At 40.5% G+C, this 13,197-nt stretch overlaps 1 protein-coding gene and 1 long non-coding RNA gene across 2 annotated transcripts in view; one reads left to right on the top strand and one right to left on the bottom strand.

Moving 5' to 3' along the window:
• LOC125467210 (aquaporin-9-like) overlaps nt 1–13,197 on the bottom strand; it is a 68,545-nt gene that overhangs the window by 1,212 nt on the left and 54,136 nt on the right. The window contains exon 5 of the mRNA XM_048562739.2: nt 5,097–5,314. Coding sequence (XP_048418696.1) covers nt 5,097–5,314 — 218 coding nt within the window. The remainder of the gene's footprint in view (nt 1–5,096; nt 5,315–13,197) is intronic.
• LOC125467211 (uncharacterized) overlaps nt 1–13,197 on the top strand; it is a 75,808-nt gene that overhangs the window by 51,248 nt on the left and 11,363 nt on the right. The gene's annotated exons all lie outside the window — the stretch shown is intronic.

The following is a 13,197-nucleotide window of genomic DNA, read 5'->3' as shown; positions in this document are numbered from 1 at the left end:
AGTCAGATACAGTGGTCGACTGACTCTCAAACCAGACCACTGTTGCTTAGAATTTGACACTGTGTGCTGTATTTACACCATTATTCAGTGATGTTCAGAAAAGTTGAGTTTGAGTGAAGCTTATAAATGTTATGCAAACGTTAAGTGTTAACACCACTGCCTCATTTCTTTGAATCAATAGTGTGACATCTCCTAATCTCTGGACCGGGATTGGATGCACTTTCTTAAAGAATCCATTTGTTACACCAAACACAATGGGATTCTTCCTGCAGTGTTTTCACAAAACTCAATTACAGAAGCTTGAGGCAGATCCATTTAAGGACATGGAGTAACTATTTAGGACTGAGATGAGCAGAAATTTCTTCACCCACAAAGGTTGGGAGCCTGTGGAATTCTCTGCCATAGAAAGCAGTTGAGTCTAAAACCTTGAATGGTTTCGAGAAGGAGTTAGTTATAGTTCTTAGGGCTAAAGAGTTCAAAAGGTATGGGCAGAACACAGGAGTAGGGACTGAGATGGATAATCAGCCGTTGACCATATTAGAAAGGGTTTGAAGGGCCAAATGGTCTACTCCTAATTTCTGTTTTTTTTATCAAAGGGCATTCATAACTAACAGTCAAATAATCAAAGTTCCATGCCCACTACGTACAAACAATGTATAATTTATAGTTAGAACATAGGCGTACAGCACAGAAACAGGCCTTTTGGCCCACCATGTCTATGCTGACCAACAAGCACCAAATTTATCTGTACTTGGTTCATAGCCTACTCTGACTGGTATTTTAAGTACTCATCCAAATCCTTTTTAAGAGTATCTGCCTCCCCCACCCTCTCAAGTAGCACGTTCCATATATTTACCACCCTCTGGATGAAAAGAATTCCTCTTCATATCTCCTCTAAACCTGTTGTTTCTCACCTAAAATTTATGTCATCTGGTCCTAGATGTGGGGAAGAGATTCTACAATCTACTTTGTCTATACTGCTCATTATTTTGCATACTAGTACCTCAACCAAATCTCCCCCCAGCCTTCCCTGCTTCAGTGAAAACAAACCCAGCCTATCCAAACTCTCCTCATAACTGAGACTTTTCATCACAGGCAAATCCTGGTGAATCTCCTGGGCACCCTCTCCGGTGCAGTCACATTCTTTTGATACTGTGCCAACCTGACCAGTATTCCATCTGTGGCCTAAACAATGTTGTATAAAGTTGCAAAAAGACTTGCTTGCTCCTATATTCTATGCCTTTACTAATGAAGCTGAATATTCCACATGCCTTCTTCACTACCTGTCTATCTGTACTGACATCTTCAGGGAGTATGTGAAAATATAAAACAACAAACAGACCATTCCAAATAATAGAAAATGTTCAGTGTTTCTGCTGTCTCACTTGTCTCTTTCTTCAGTCTGATCGAGTGTCTCCTTCTAGTATGGAACAGTCTTGTTTACTGATCCTGAACTAGCTTTTACCAAACAGCCTGACTGCTGGATTCACACAAGCCTGCAACTCAGATTCAGGTGAACCTGTTCTCTAATGTGCAGGACCTCTTTAAAGTTTTTTCTGAAATCTCTTTCTTTAAATTTTACAACAGGGCCCACTAGCTGGAATTTCCTCATTTAGTGGAAAAGATAAAAAACAGAGCATTACTTTTGCATACTTTAGCTTTATGTTGTTTTTTTTTAATGTGGCCGTTGCTGGCTGAACCACTATTTGTCACTTATCACTAAGTGCCTTCCTGGGCTGTGGATCTGGGATCACAAGTGGCCAGACCAAGTAAGAATGATACACTTCTTCCCCGAAACCAGATGCATTTTTTATGACAATCATGGTTGCCATTAGATATTATTGTTTAAATAATCAAATGTAAATATCGCCATCTGCCATGGTTGGATATGAATCATTGTCCCTGAATATGTACCTGAATTACCAGTCTTGTAATATTGCCACAATGCCTCTACCTTCTCCATCACTACACCTAAGTCACTACCTCCACCACTCAACTGCTTAGATATCTGGCGGATTTCAGCAGTTTTTCATTGTTGGAGGTCACTCATAGAGTTTTCCTATTGCAAAAAATGATCAGTGCAGGCTCCACATGGCCCAGGAAATGTGACACCCGATTGATCCATAGGAGTTCCCATAAGCAACAATATGACAATGACAAGGTTATGTGTTTTAAATGTTGGCTAAAGGCAAATGGAAGAAATCCCTTGCCCTTTTTCAAATGCTGTCATGGGATTTTTCATATTGAGCTGAGAGTCCAGAGAAGCCCTTAGTTTAATTCATCAAAACACAGCAAACTGATTGCACAGTATTCACCCAGGACCATACTCATGTGCTTCATTAGAAAGCACAACTTCAAAAACTTTGAATTGTTGTGCATTCACAGCCCACAGGTCACTATGAATTGATTCCAATATCCTTTTTAAACTATTTGCACAGGGGGATTGAAATGTATTAAAGAACACACATCATTTGCACTATTAGTTTGTGCATTGTGAATGCAATTTGACCACTCTTTCTTTGGAGCTCAGGGCTTGCACAATCTTAGTACATAGTGTCTCATTCTATCATGCACCAAGTAGTACCTGGCATGCATGCATTCTGTTTATTCATCAGCACATCAGGTACCGAGGAATAAATATAATCAGAGGGTGTACTGCCAGGTTAAACAAGCCTGAGGAGCTGAGCTTATGTCAGTTGTGGCTACAAAACAAGTCATAATATCATCACTTGTATTAGATTCTGGAGGATAAGGCTGTCACCCATCTTATGCCAACATAACAGATGGCACCATATGGCACCCTTCAATCAGAAACTTCCTTAGTGCTAAATGTATAATTAATCATTTGTCCTCATCTTTACTGTGGTCAACATTAGGAAAAACTGGGAGTTCGTTTTCATTAATAAATTTGCAGATTATACTGAAATTAGTGGTGTAGTGGACAGTGAAGAAGATTATCTTAAATTACAATAGAACCTTGGTCATATGGGTCAATTGGCTGATGAGTAGCAGATGGAGTTTAATTTAGATAAATGTGAGGGTTGCATTTTGATAAGGCAACCCAGGGCAGGATTTATAGAGTTAACGGTGGCCCTGAGGAGTGTTGCCGAACAAAGAGATCTAGGATTGCAGATGCATAGCCTCTTGAAAGTAAGAGTTGCAGACAGACAGGGTGATGAAGATGATGTTTGGTACACTTGTCTTCATTGGTCAGAACATTGCGTATAGGAGTTGGGACGTATGTGGCTGTGCAGGACATTGGTGAGGCCACTTTTGAAACACTGTGCTCAATTCGATCTCCCTTCTGAGAGTTAAACCTAAGAGGGTGCAGAAAAGATTTACACGGATGTTGCCGGGACTGACAGGTTTGAACTGTAGGGAGAGGCTGAATAAGCTGAGGCTTTTCTAGTGGAAAATCAGAGGTTGAGGGGTGACCTTGTAGAGGTTTATAAAAGCATGAGTATCGTAGACATGGTGAACAGCTAAGATCTCTTTCCTATGGTGGGGGAGTCCAAATCAAGAGGGTGCTGTTTTAAGGTGAGAGGGGATTGATTTAAAAAGGACCTTTTGGCTTTTACATACAGAGGATAGTGCATCTATGGAACAAGCTGCCAGAGGAAGAGACAGGTACAATTACAACATTTAAAAGGCATCTGGGTATATGAATCGGAAGGTTTTAGAGCGATGTGGGCCAAATGTTGGCAAATGGGAATAGGTCAGATTAGGATGTCTAGTTGGCATTGACGAGTTGGACTGAAGGTCTTTGTATAACTCTATGATTCTAATTCCATGGTCATTAAGAAGATATCACCTTCTGCCTCCAGTCAATACAGAAATTCTAAATTAGAGGGTGAGTGGCAGTAGGGGTGAATGTTGGAAAAGTAAACTAAGTGTGGGGCACCTGTACTGTTTGTTGGATTTTGAAGTACATCAAGAGACGATTGTGCCATTTGCATTTTGCTCAGTTGAGTAATTTTAAGGGAGAAACATGCAATTCTAAAGCTGGAGTTCCCTAGCTCCTAATCAAATTTACCATATTACTAAGATGAAATCTAGAGGAAATATATTTCCATGAGATTGTTGTCGGCTAGGAGTTGAAAATTTACTCAACTCTTCTGTGCCAGCGAATTTAACTGATCTGAGCCATTGATGTATCAGATATGCTCCTGTGCAGTGAACTGCTAATGGAAAGTAAAATCAAAACACAATGATCCCAAGGATAGTAGCTCATGGAAATACTGAAAGCTTAGAAAGACATCACATGGCCAGGCTACTAATTAAATCAGGAAGTGTTCTGTTTTGTTTGTAACTGTAAAACATGGTTAGCTGCAGGATTGATATGCTGTATTGTAGAAGAGGAGAAAGGAACATGTGGATTGTGGAGTTTACACAGTTGGATTCTGAAGTTTATAGAGAGAAGGCAGAACTACTTGTATCTTAGAGGTTCAAATTTGCTTCGTTAAGAATGCAAGAAATAGAAGCAGACAAATTGGTCTCTTGAGCTTGCTCTGCCATTCAGTTAGTTTGTGGCTGATCTGATTGTGGCTTCACCTTCACTTTCTGGTCTGTTCCCCAGAAACCTTGACTCCCTGTAGTTAAGAATCTATCTAACTCAACCTTGAACACATTCAATGAGCTCACCTCTGCAGTTCTCTGCAATAGAGAATTCCAAAGATGAATAACGCTCTTAAAGAAGAAATTGTTCCTCATCGCCATCTTAAATGGGAGGTCCCTTACTTTTAAACTGTGATCTAATTCTAGACTCCCCCATGAGAGGAACCATCTTTTTAAGTGTCTGTCCTAATGAATCACCTCAGATTTTTTTATTTCAAGAAGATCACCTGTCAATCTCTAAGTTTACCATATAGTCACCGAACCAGTGCAACCTTTCTTCATTAGTCCATTTATCAGCGGAATCAAAGTTAAGGAATTTTAGCTGAAATCTTGATCTGCCTACAAAACTGGCCTTGCCCAAATAATGAATGTAAATTGTTTCTACTAACTGCACCTGTTTTTTCAGGATCTGAGGAGTGCCTTTAGATTTGCTTTTAGGCACAATGTTTACTGTTGTATTCGAATTATTCATTATCACTTACGTGAAAACCTCAAATCCCCATCCAGCCACAGCTGTGAAGAGTCTTGGTCCAAGATCACGAGCTGGATTGATGGGGCCACCACAGTTGAAGCCCATCGAAAGACCAATGACCATAATGATGAGGCCAATCACCACTGGCTCCAAGCCTTTGGGGACGCAATCATTCTTAGAGTCCAAAATAGCCAGAATGGAGAAGAGCAGAGCAGCAGTACCCACCATCTGTTCAACACAAGAAGCATGTTTCATTAATACAAAACTAAAATTCTCCAGGTCTTGATGATTTGTAAAAAATGCAAATGAAACATTAACTTTTCTCTCTTCACAGAAATTATTGTGTATTATCTGCATTTTCTGTTTTTCTTACAGTAAACTTCATTAGTTATGTACTTGCTTAATCCCATTTACAACTTCAATTTTTTCCATCAATTTACATGAAAAAAAGCATCCTCCAGGTTTGATTTCCTGTTTGCTTTCCCAAATGATTTCAAAACATGATTCACGTTCTTCATTTTGAGATGTATCTGAATTGATGATAAAATTTGCAAAGAGGTTCATACTTGCAATTGTATCTTGAAGACATAGAGATATTCTTTGAGTGACAGGTGGAAATTCATAGGACTGCCTTTTGAAAATTAATCAAGAGTATGTCATGCTTGAAAGCTTGAGTCCAAAGAATAATACAGGTACTGTGTATTTTTGCATCACAGGTTAAATTTATTTGATGAATCCACTGTCTCCATGTTTATAACATACATAATTGAATTAAATATAGTTGAGTTGTGCTAGATGCATGATAATTGTATGACAATATAAGAATCATAAATTATTGAAATGAAAATCATTGTATCTCAGAACAGAAATGGTACGTGGAAATGCATTTGTATTTGATGGTTGCATATTCATTCTGTCAGTTTTTTTAGGGGCTTGGCTTTCATGCTGGAGTTTTAAAAAATTATCTTTAGCTTTAGCTTTGCCTTGCTCATTGTTTCTCATTTCCTCTTGTCGCATAGCTTTAAGATATATTGGCAAATGAGAGAACAACTGAAGGCTTTTCATCGAATAGCGCAAAGCTTTGTTTGCTTTCCTGCTTATGCTTCATCAGGTTGTACCATGTTGAAGAACACAGTTGTCCAATCCTCCGCTCTCCAGTCAGTAGTGTTCTACCTGGTTGCTAAGAAATGTGAATCAGTTGTTTTTGTAATTCAAAAGGCAACAGTTTGCATAAAGCTGATAACAGGAGTTATGCAGCATTGGCCAAGATGACTCTTTCCCCATTTGGCACAAACAAGTCAGCTGCATAATGAAAATTGATCCAGTTGCCACTGCTGGTATCGTTTGAAGGGGGTCCTTGAAATGGGCAGCCGAAGTACACAGACCGGTAAACTAGAGTCACTTCATTAGTCTGGGAAAATCAACATCATAGGACCTATATTCAATTCTGAACTATCAATGAAAATAATGTGTGTCACACATGTTCCATCAATTGCCACTAAGAATCAGTGGTTAAAAAGGAGCACATAAGTGCTATTAGAAATATTGGGTAATTTATAAATAAATCTGTGGAGTTGGGATGAGTGTAAGTGGTCCTGCCAATCCCATGTCAAGGTAATGGTTTCATAGCAGCAGGGATGAAAATCTGGGTAATTCCATTAGCAAGGAGCAGGAGGATGAAACAAAGTAGAGCCCATCAGCATTTCAAGAGACTGCAGCTCACACAAGTATTACATCTCCCATGGAACATACAGGCAGCACATGTCAACTGAGATTTTTATTCAAGAAGCATTTAGTGCATTTCACCAAAATGGCAAGAGGGTTTTGTGCTGAATGGTGAGTTGCAGCCATTGATCTACCTACTCCCAGTGGTTATGAATGTAACCACTTCATTCTATTTCATGTCCTACAGCTAGCAGTGAACTTTACAGTTCAGCCATGCATACTTTAGGCCATTGATGCAGAACAGCTGTCAAATTCACCACCTCTGACCTCCCTGCAAGACAGCAAAAATGTTGGGTGATCTATTTTTACAGGGATGCTGATTTCTCCAAAGTTCGGGTTAAGTTATATGCAATGTACCTTATTTGTCAAATTCTAATAAGTTGAAAGGCTTCAAGATATCTCCACCCTTGGCGATTAAGCACTGCCTGATCACCTTAGGAATGGAAATTACATCAACTGATGATTTCAGGTTATTCTCCAGTGAAAAATTACTATAGTGCATTACAACGATGCATATCATCCGGAAGTCCATTAGGTCTTAAAGAAATACTAGCAATTGCTCAAAGGTTCAGGAGAGGCTTCGCAATACTTCCAGATATTGTCCTCTGATCAGTTATACCAGTTGTGCCATTTGACAGCATCTCACAAATCCTCAGTTTCATCCACCTAAAAGGAAAGGAGCAGCAGTTGCATGGGAATATCATCAGCTGCAGTTCCCCTGCAAACAAAGAATGATCCTGACTTGGAACTATTTTCAATTTCTTCAGGTTGAAATACTGGAACTCCATTCCTAACAGCACTGTGGTTGCTTCTAAACACCTAGGACTGTAGTAGTTGAGTAACGAAGCTTACAACCCCTTTCTCAAGGACAGTTAGAGATGGGAATAAATGTTGACCTAGTCAATGACTTCTACATCCCACACAGTTTAAAAATTAAAAGCTGGCATTTGTTACTATTGGTGAGGAGATCTTGACTCTGTTGGGGGCAGAACATGCAGAGACCATCATAATAACCTGCTCTCAGATGAATTTCCAGTGATTCTTACATCAGAGTACGTCACATCACTGAAAGCTTCTCTTCAATGTATTTTTGACACCACAGTTTTTCATCCTTCTCTTCAACTTACTTACGGTACAGGATTCACTCAATTAATTTTCCATTAAATAACTTAATAATATATCAGTTTTTTTTACCCTTAGTAAATATGGCCATAATCATCACTTGAGTGAATGGATCCACACCAAATAAAGTGATCCTTTCCTATAAGATTCAAACATGTATATTTAGCAAATTGCCCATTCTATTTTGGTACAGTAATTGTGATTAATCAACCTGTTTAAACACTATGCTTCCCGAGAGACCTACATGCATTTTCTGTCACCTGTTTTGGAAACTCTAGATGCTTGAATCGCAGGAGATAGTTTTTCCTCATACTCCAGAAAACAGTAATAGGACAAAATGACCTCCTTTCTGCTGGAAGAAAGGTACTTCTGGCTGCATCTTTGAATACTGCTGGTAGGTCTTCAGAAAATCACCATTGTGCTCTGAGGGAGAAAGCTGATGGTGCTTGCTGCTGCTCCAAGAGATAGCAAAATCAGGCAGATGCTAGCTGTTAGCATTGTACTGAGTTCAGGAAATGTGGCCTCAATGATTGGAGGGATGCATTGACCTACAGGCAAGACATGGGACAGAGTGGGGATACATCAGGGCTCAATAACTGAGGCCCTGGGCTATGGTGCTCAGGTCAGGAGCTGGGGAGAGTGGGGGGAGAAAGTTCAAAAGACAGAAATGTTGCCAGGGGCCCAGGCCTGGAGCAACGCAGGATTTCATGATTTAAGAGACCTGTTCCCGCCTCCAGATATCTATTGTATGTTGTGTAACAGCTGTTTGTGATCTGGAAGCCATTATGCAGGGCACTCTGTATTCCCTCCACTGTTGCCACTCAGGAGGGGCCTCTGCTAAAGTGAAAATAGAGGTAGAAATAGGTCATTGGTTGTTTCTTAGCTGAGGGTCTAACTCTGGTGAATTGCCATTTGTTCAGAAAACAAAGACAAACTTTTGAGATATTGCCGTGAAAGTGAGTTGTAGACTTTAGCACATCTAGCAGTTACCACACACCCAAGTCCCTGCTACAGCCATTTCTTGAAAATCCTATTTTCCGGTAAACATCCAAGAGCTCTGAATCCCTCATCTCTGAAGCCATAGAGAGCTTTCACCTCAGCCTTCATGGGGTTTCCGCCATCACTCCTCCAGCTCCCTTGTGCCCTCTGCTGCACAGTAACTGTACGATGTAACAGCCCCAGATCAAAATAACTAGGGCCTATGGAAGCAGTGATTTCTCATCAGGTGACACAGACCGAGATGGTGCAAATAAACGTCGTGTAGGATCACGCTCCAGGAATTTCTGTGTGGCCTAGTGCTTCAGAATCACATTATAAAGCGTGAACAAAAGACATTGACCCTAATGCTCCTCCTCATCATCACCTATTGTCTGCATCATGGTAACGGATCTGCAGGAAATGAGAGCATAATTTAAGAATATTAGGGTGACAATGTATGTATTAGTGGCAATAGTAATTTGCCATCGAACTCACCAACTCCCACAGCAAGAACAGAATGCATCCTCACCGACTCCATAGCTTTCTCTTCTAGGATGGGAGGGCATTCAGGATGGGGATGCCCCTCATGACCTGCCTTGGTCGTTCTTTGGGTTCCCCTTTCTCCTGCAATAAGATAGAGCAAATGAGGGAAGCCCAACAGCTGAGCAGTGTGTGCCAAGTGACACGAAATTGCTGAAGGAAGAGATGTCAGCCGACTGAAGGGAGCCGTATGGGGACGTAGCTGGATTTAGCACAAAATGACACGTGTAAGCCTTCATTAACAAGAGTGTGCTTTGATGGGTTAATTATGCATATGTTACCTTAACATATGTGCTGGTAGGCAAAGAAGGAAAGGAGCAGTATCCAGCCTGTTATCTTAACTGCCGTGGCGAGGCTGTTGATCACCTTGCTGTGCTAATCCGTGGTCCTGAAGGTAAGGGAGTTGACTCTCATTGCTAGTGCCATCTCTTTCAGTTTGAGCATGGCTGACTTGCACATGAGACTGCACTTATTCATTATGACTTGTAGTTTTTTTGAAGTAGGGTTCATTTGCTGAAGTTCTGTCATTTTCTCCATTTACTTAGTTCAAGTGCTGGTGTTGTAGACATAATTTTTGTAAAGGACGATAGACAGATTGATGAAAAGATCCAAAAATCTTCCAGGAATTCATTGAGCCAGGCATTGTTTCTTCCTGTGACCGCCCCACCCATCTCCAGTCCTGTGCAGATTGAACGCTCCTTTTAAAGAATCCACTCCGATTCCCATGCACTGCAGTCAATTAAACTAATTTTACATGGCATTTACATCAATGGCTACTCCAATAGGTATTCATATAAGCTTGCTCAGGACACTCTGGTGTAAATCTTGGCTTGTTCAAGTTAACAGTGGATGTAATTCTCCTTATCACAGTGTAACATTGGAATAGGCCACTGTGAAGATGTTCGTCCAATGCACCACATGCTCAGAAGTCTTGTGGTTAAATGCATTTCTTGGGGTAGAAGTAAGTCATACAAAGGTGGAAGGTCTTCAATTTCATCCTTGGTGAATTAACCTAAAATAAATACAGCAAAGAACGTGGCAGGGCAAAACATTTTAGTATAAAATTGGGCATGAGTTGCTCCGAATTTTCTATCCGTTAAAGTTCTGAACAGCTGGTGTGTTTGATTGTGATATTGGGGCTTCCATTCCATCAAGACTCTTACACTTACTAAAGAAGAAATTCTACCCCCAGAGATCAAGGCTAAAGGAGCATGGAAAGAGGATCTTTGTAGAATGCGATACAGATTTATCATTATTGCACACAAATGAAAATCCAAACCACATGCTAAATTAATATTAAGTGAATGCAGGATCTGGATCAAAAAATAGGACCAGATGGGGACAGTTGATTCTGAAATTTCTTCAATAACTGCTTACAAGCTGGAATTCATGTAAAAGTTTTATAACTTTTCAATTTCAGTACCATCATTGTTCATTAAAAATAAGGCACAGGACAAAAGGATAATAAAAAAAACCCTTTTATTTAAGAGAACATTAAGTATTTTATATAAAACAGTAATACTCACAGTGCTAAGCAAACTAAAATAAAGTGTAGTATTATTATCATAAGCCACATTCATATCAATAAGAAACATACGATATTCCAAAGAACTGGAATTTGTCACAAACAGGCATCATTCTCCTGATTTATACCTGGTAGATGGTGGGCAGGCTCTGGGGAGTCAGGAGTTGAGTTACTCACTGCAGTATTCCTAGCTTCTGACATGGTCTTGCAAACACTGTGTTTATTTGACCAGATCAGTTCAGTTTCTGAACTGCTAGGCATGACGATGGTACTCAGTCTGTTTTGCATGTCTGGAGTAGAGTAGGCAGAACTATTGCTGTACAGTTTTCAGTTTGATGGTCAAACTGATGTTCAAAGTCCACTGAAGCCTAGATGAGCATGTATCTCAACATCAATACAGACAACCCATGGGAGTGAAGTTGACTTGAGAAAGACAAAGTTGAAAGTCATCTCCACTCTGTGCTAATTTCTGTTTGCACACTCAGTCACCTGTTGTACAGAGGGTGTAGAAAGTCCTAACAAACAGTAACAGATGTCATTGTGGAACCAGCATAGAGTTACATCTGGCTAAACTTACATTATCAGTTGATTTTACACAATATTCCAAAAAGTTAATTAATTGAATTAATTACGCTTATCACAAGCTGCTCTGAGAAGATTCAGATGTTCACAGATTGCTTTATCAAGTATCAATAGATTCTCAAAGCCTGCTGAATTGTGAGGTGGCCTGAACTAGTCTGGAAATAATGTTTCCTTTGATTTACCTCCCTCGGTTAGGAGTGAGAGGGAATGCTTATTCTGTTTGAAGGAGGGACCAAATAGAGTAAATCAGTTCAACTTATTTCTAAAACTTCTTCATTTGGAATGGCCATAAAAAGAGATTGTCCACCATTAGCTGTTTCCCCTGCCATTATTTGCTATTCTATAGAAGTGAGTTACTGTTTGAAAAATGACTGGGAAAACACTCAGGGAGTGTCAGGTCAGTCAGTTTGAGGTGTGAAAGCACAGGATTCCCATCTGCTGGATGATAGGACATTGAAGGGGCAAATACATGAAGTAGGCATTTTGCAAATCCTGGCTAAATTTAATATGCAATCATTTCATTGACAATTTGCTATGCATGCAGAATGAAGGTGCTGGGGAAGATCAGATGCTGGTCAAAGGTGATATGCAGTGTGTGGGTGCTTGAAAAATAAACATCTGTCTTCTCGTTGAAGGTGATGTTAGCAGCAATGTCATTACAAAAACCCAGTGCTAGCCAAAAGTGAACCAGTATTCATGCATTGTCCAAGGGTGCTGTGAAAATCTTCACCATCTGGCATCTAAGTTTAATAGTCTATACTGAATGCAGTCACAGGTGGAATGATTGATGTGGGTCTGGACTAGGAGGAGATTCAGAGTGCACCCAATCAGTAATCTGCTGGCCACTCATCCAGTACAGCATCTTTACCATGTTGTTGCACATGTAGAGCCTGAAGCTGGATGAATGATGAAGACATAAGGATGCAGCATGTCTCACTGTGTGCTCAGCCCTCACCTGTGCAATGTGCTCATGACTTATCTGACATATAAGAACCTCATTCATTCCTGATGTTCCCACCATGGGCCATTTCCAGCAGGAGTCCTGTGCCAGATGCTGATAGCCTTTTATTTACTTGGGGTGCCTTCCTAAGAAGGCAAAGATAGATGCAGGAGGAGAAGGATTCAATAGCAAAATCGGGAACAGGAGTAGGCCGGCAGGAGAATGAGGAGCATCTACCACAGGGATTGGCCGCATTAGTAGGGTCTCTGGGATTTATGGGGGTGCAGGAGGCCCAGAGTTTTTGATCTCCAATACTATTCCCTGAGGCTGAACAAGGGGCAATACCAATACAGGCTCCATATGTGCTCAGACACAGTGACAGAACTGTGTCAGAGGCTGGAATGAGATCTGAGGGCTGCAGGAATGGGAGACTATCTTTTACCAGGGACTGTGAAGGTGACAGCTGCCGTAAACTTCTAAGCGACTGCTTCCTACCAGGGAGTGATCTCTCAGTTGTACTCCCACAAATGTATCAGAAAAATAATCAATGCTGTCCGTGCAATATCACACCAGATCATTTTGTTACCTCATGACAAGGTGATGTTCCCCTCCTGGACAAGCTGCAGCTCTACACTGGGCACAAGGGACAGAGTAGTGGTGATTTAGAGAAGATGACTGAGCAGAATGTAGCCAAGGAAG

The sequence above is a fragment of the Stegostoma tigrinum genome, chromosome 33, assembly GCF_030684315.1.
Source record: "Stegostoma tigrinum isolate sSteTig4 chromosome 33, sSteTig4.hap1, whole genome shotgun sequence".
Lineage (NCBI taxonomy): Eukaryota > Metazoa > Chordata > Chondrichthyes > Orectolobiformes > Stegostomatidae > Stegostoma > Stegostoma tigrinum.
The sequence above is the reverse complement of the archived record's forward strand: the minus strand, read 5'-3'. Positions and strand labels throughout refer to the sequence as shown.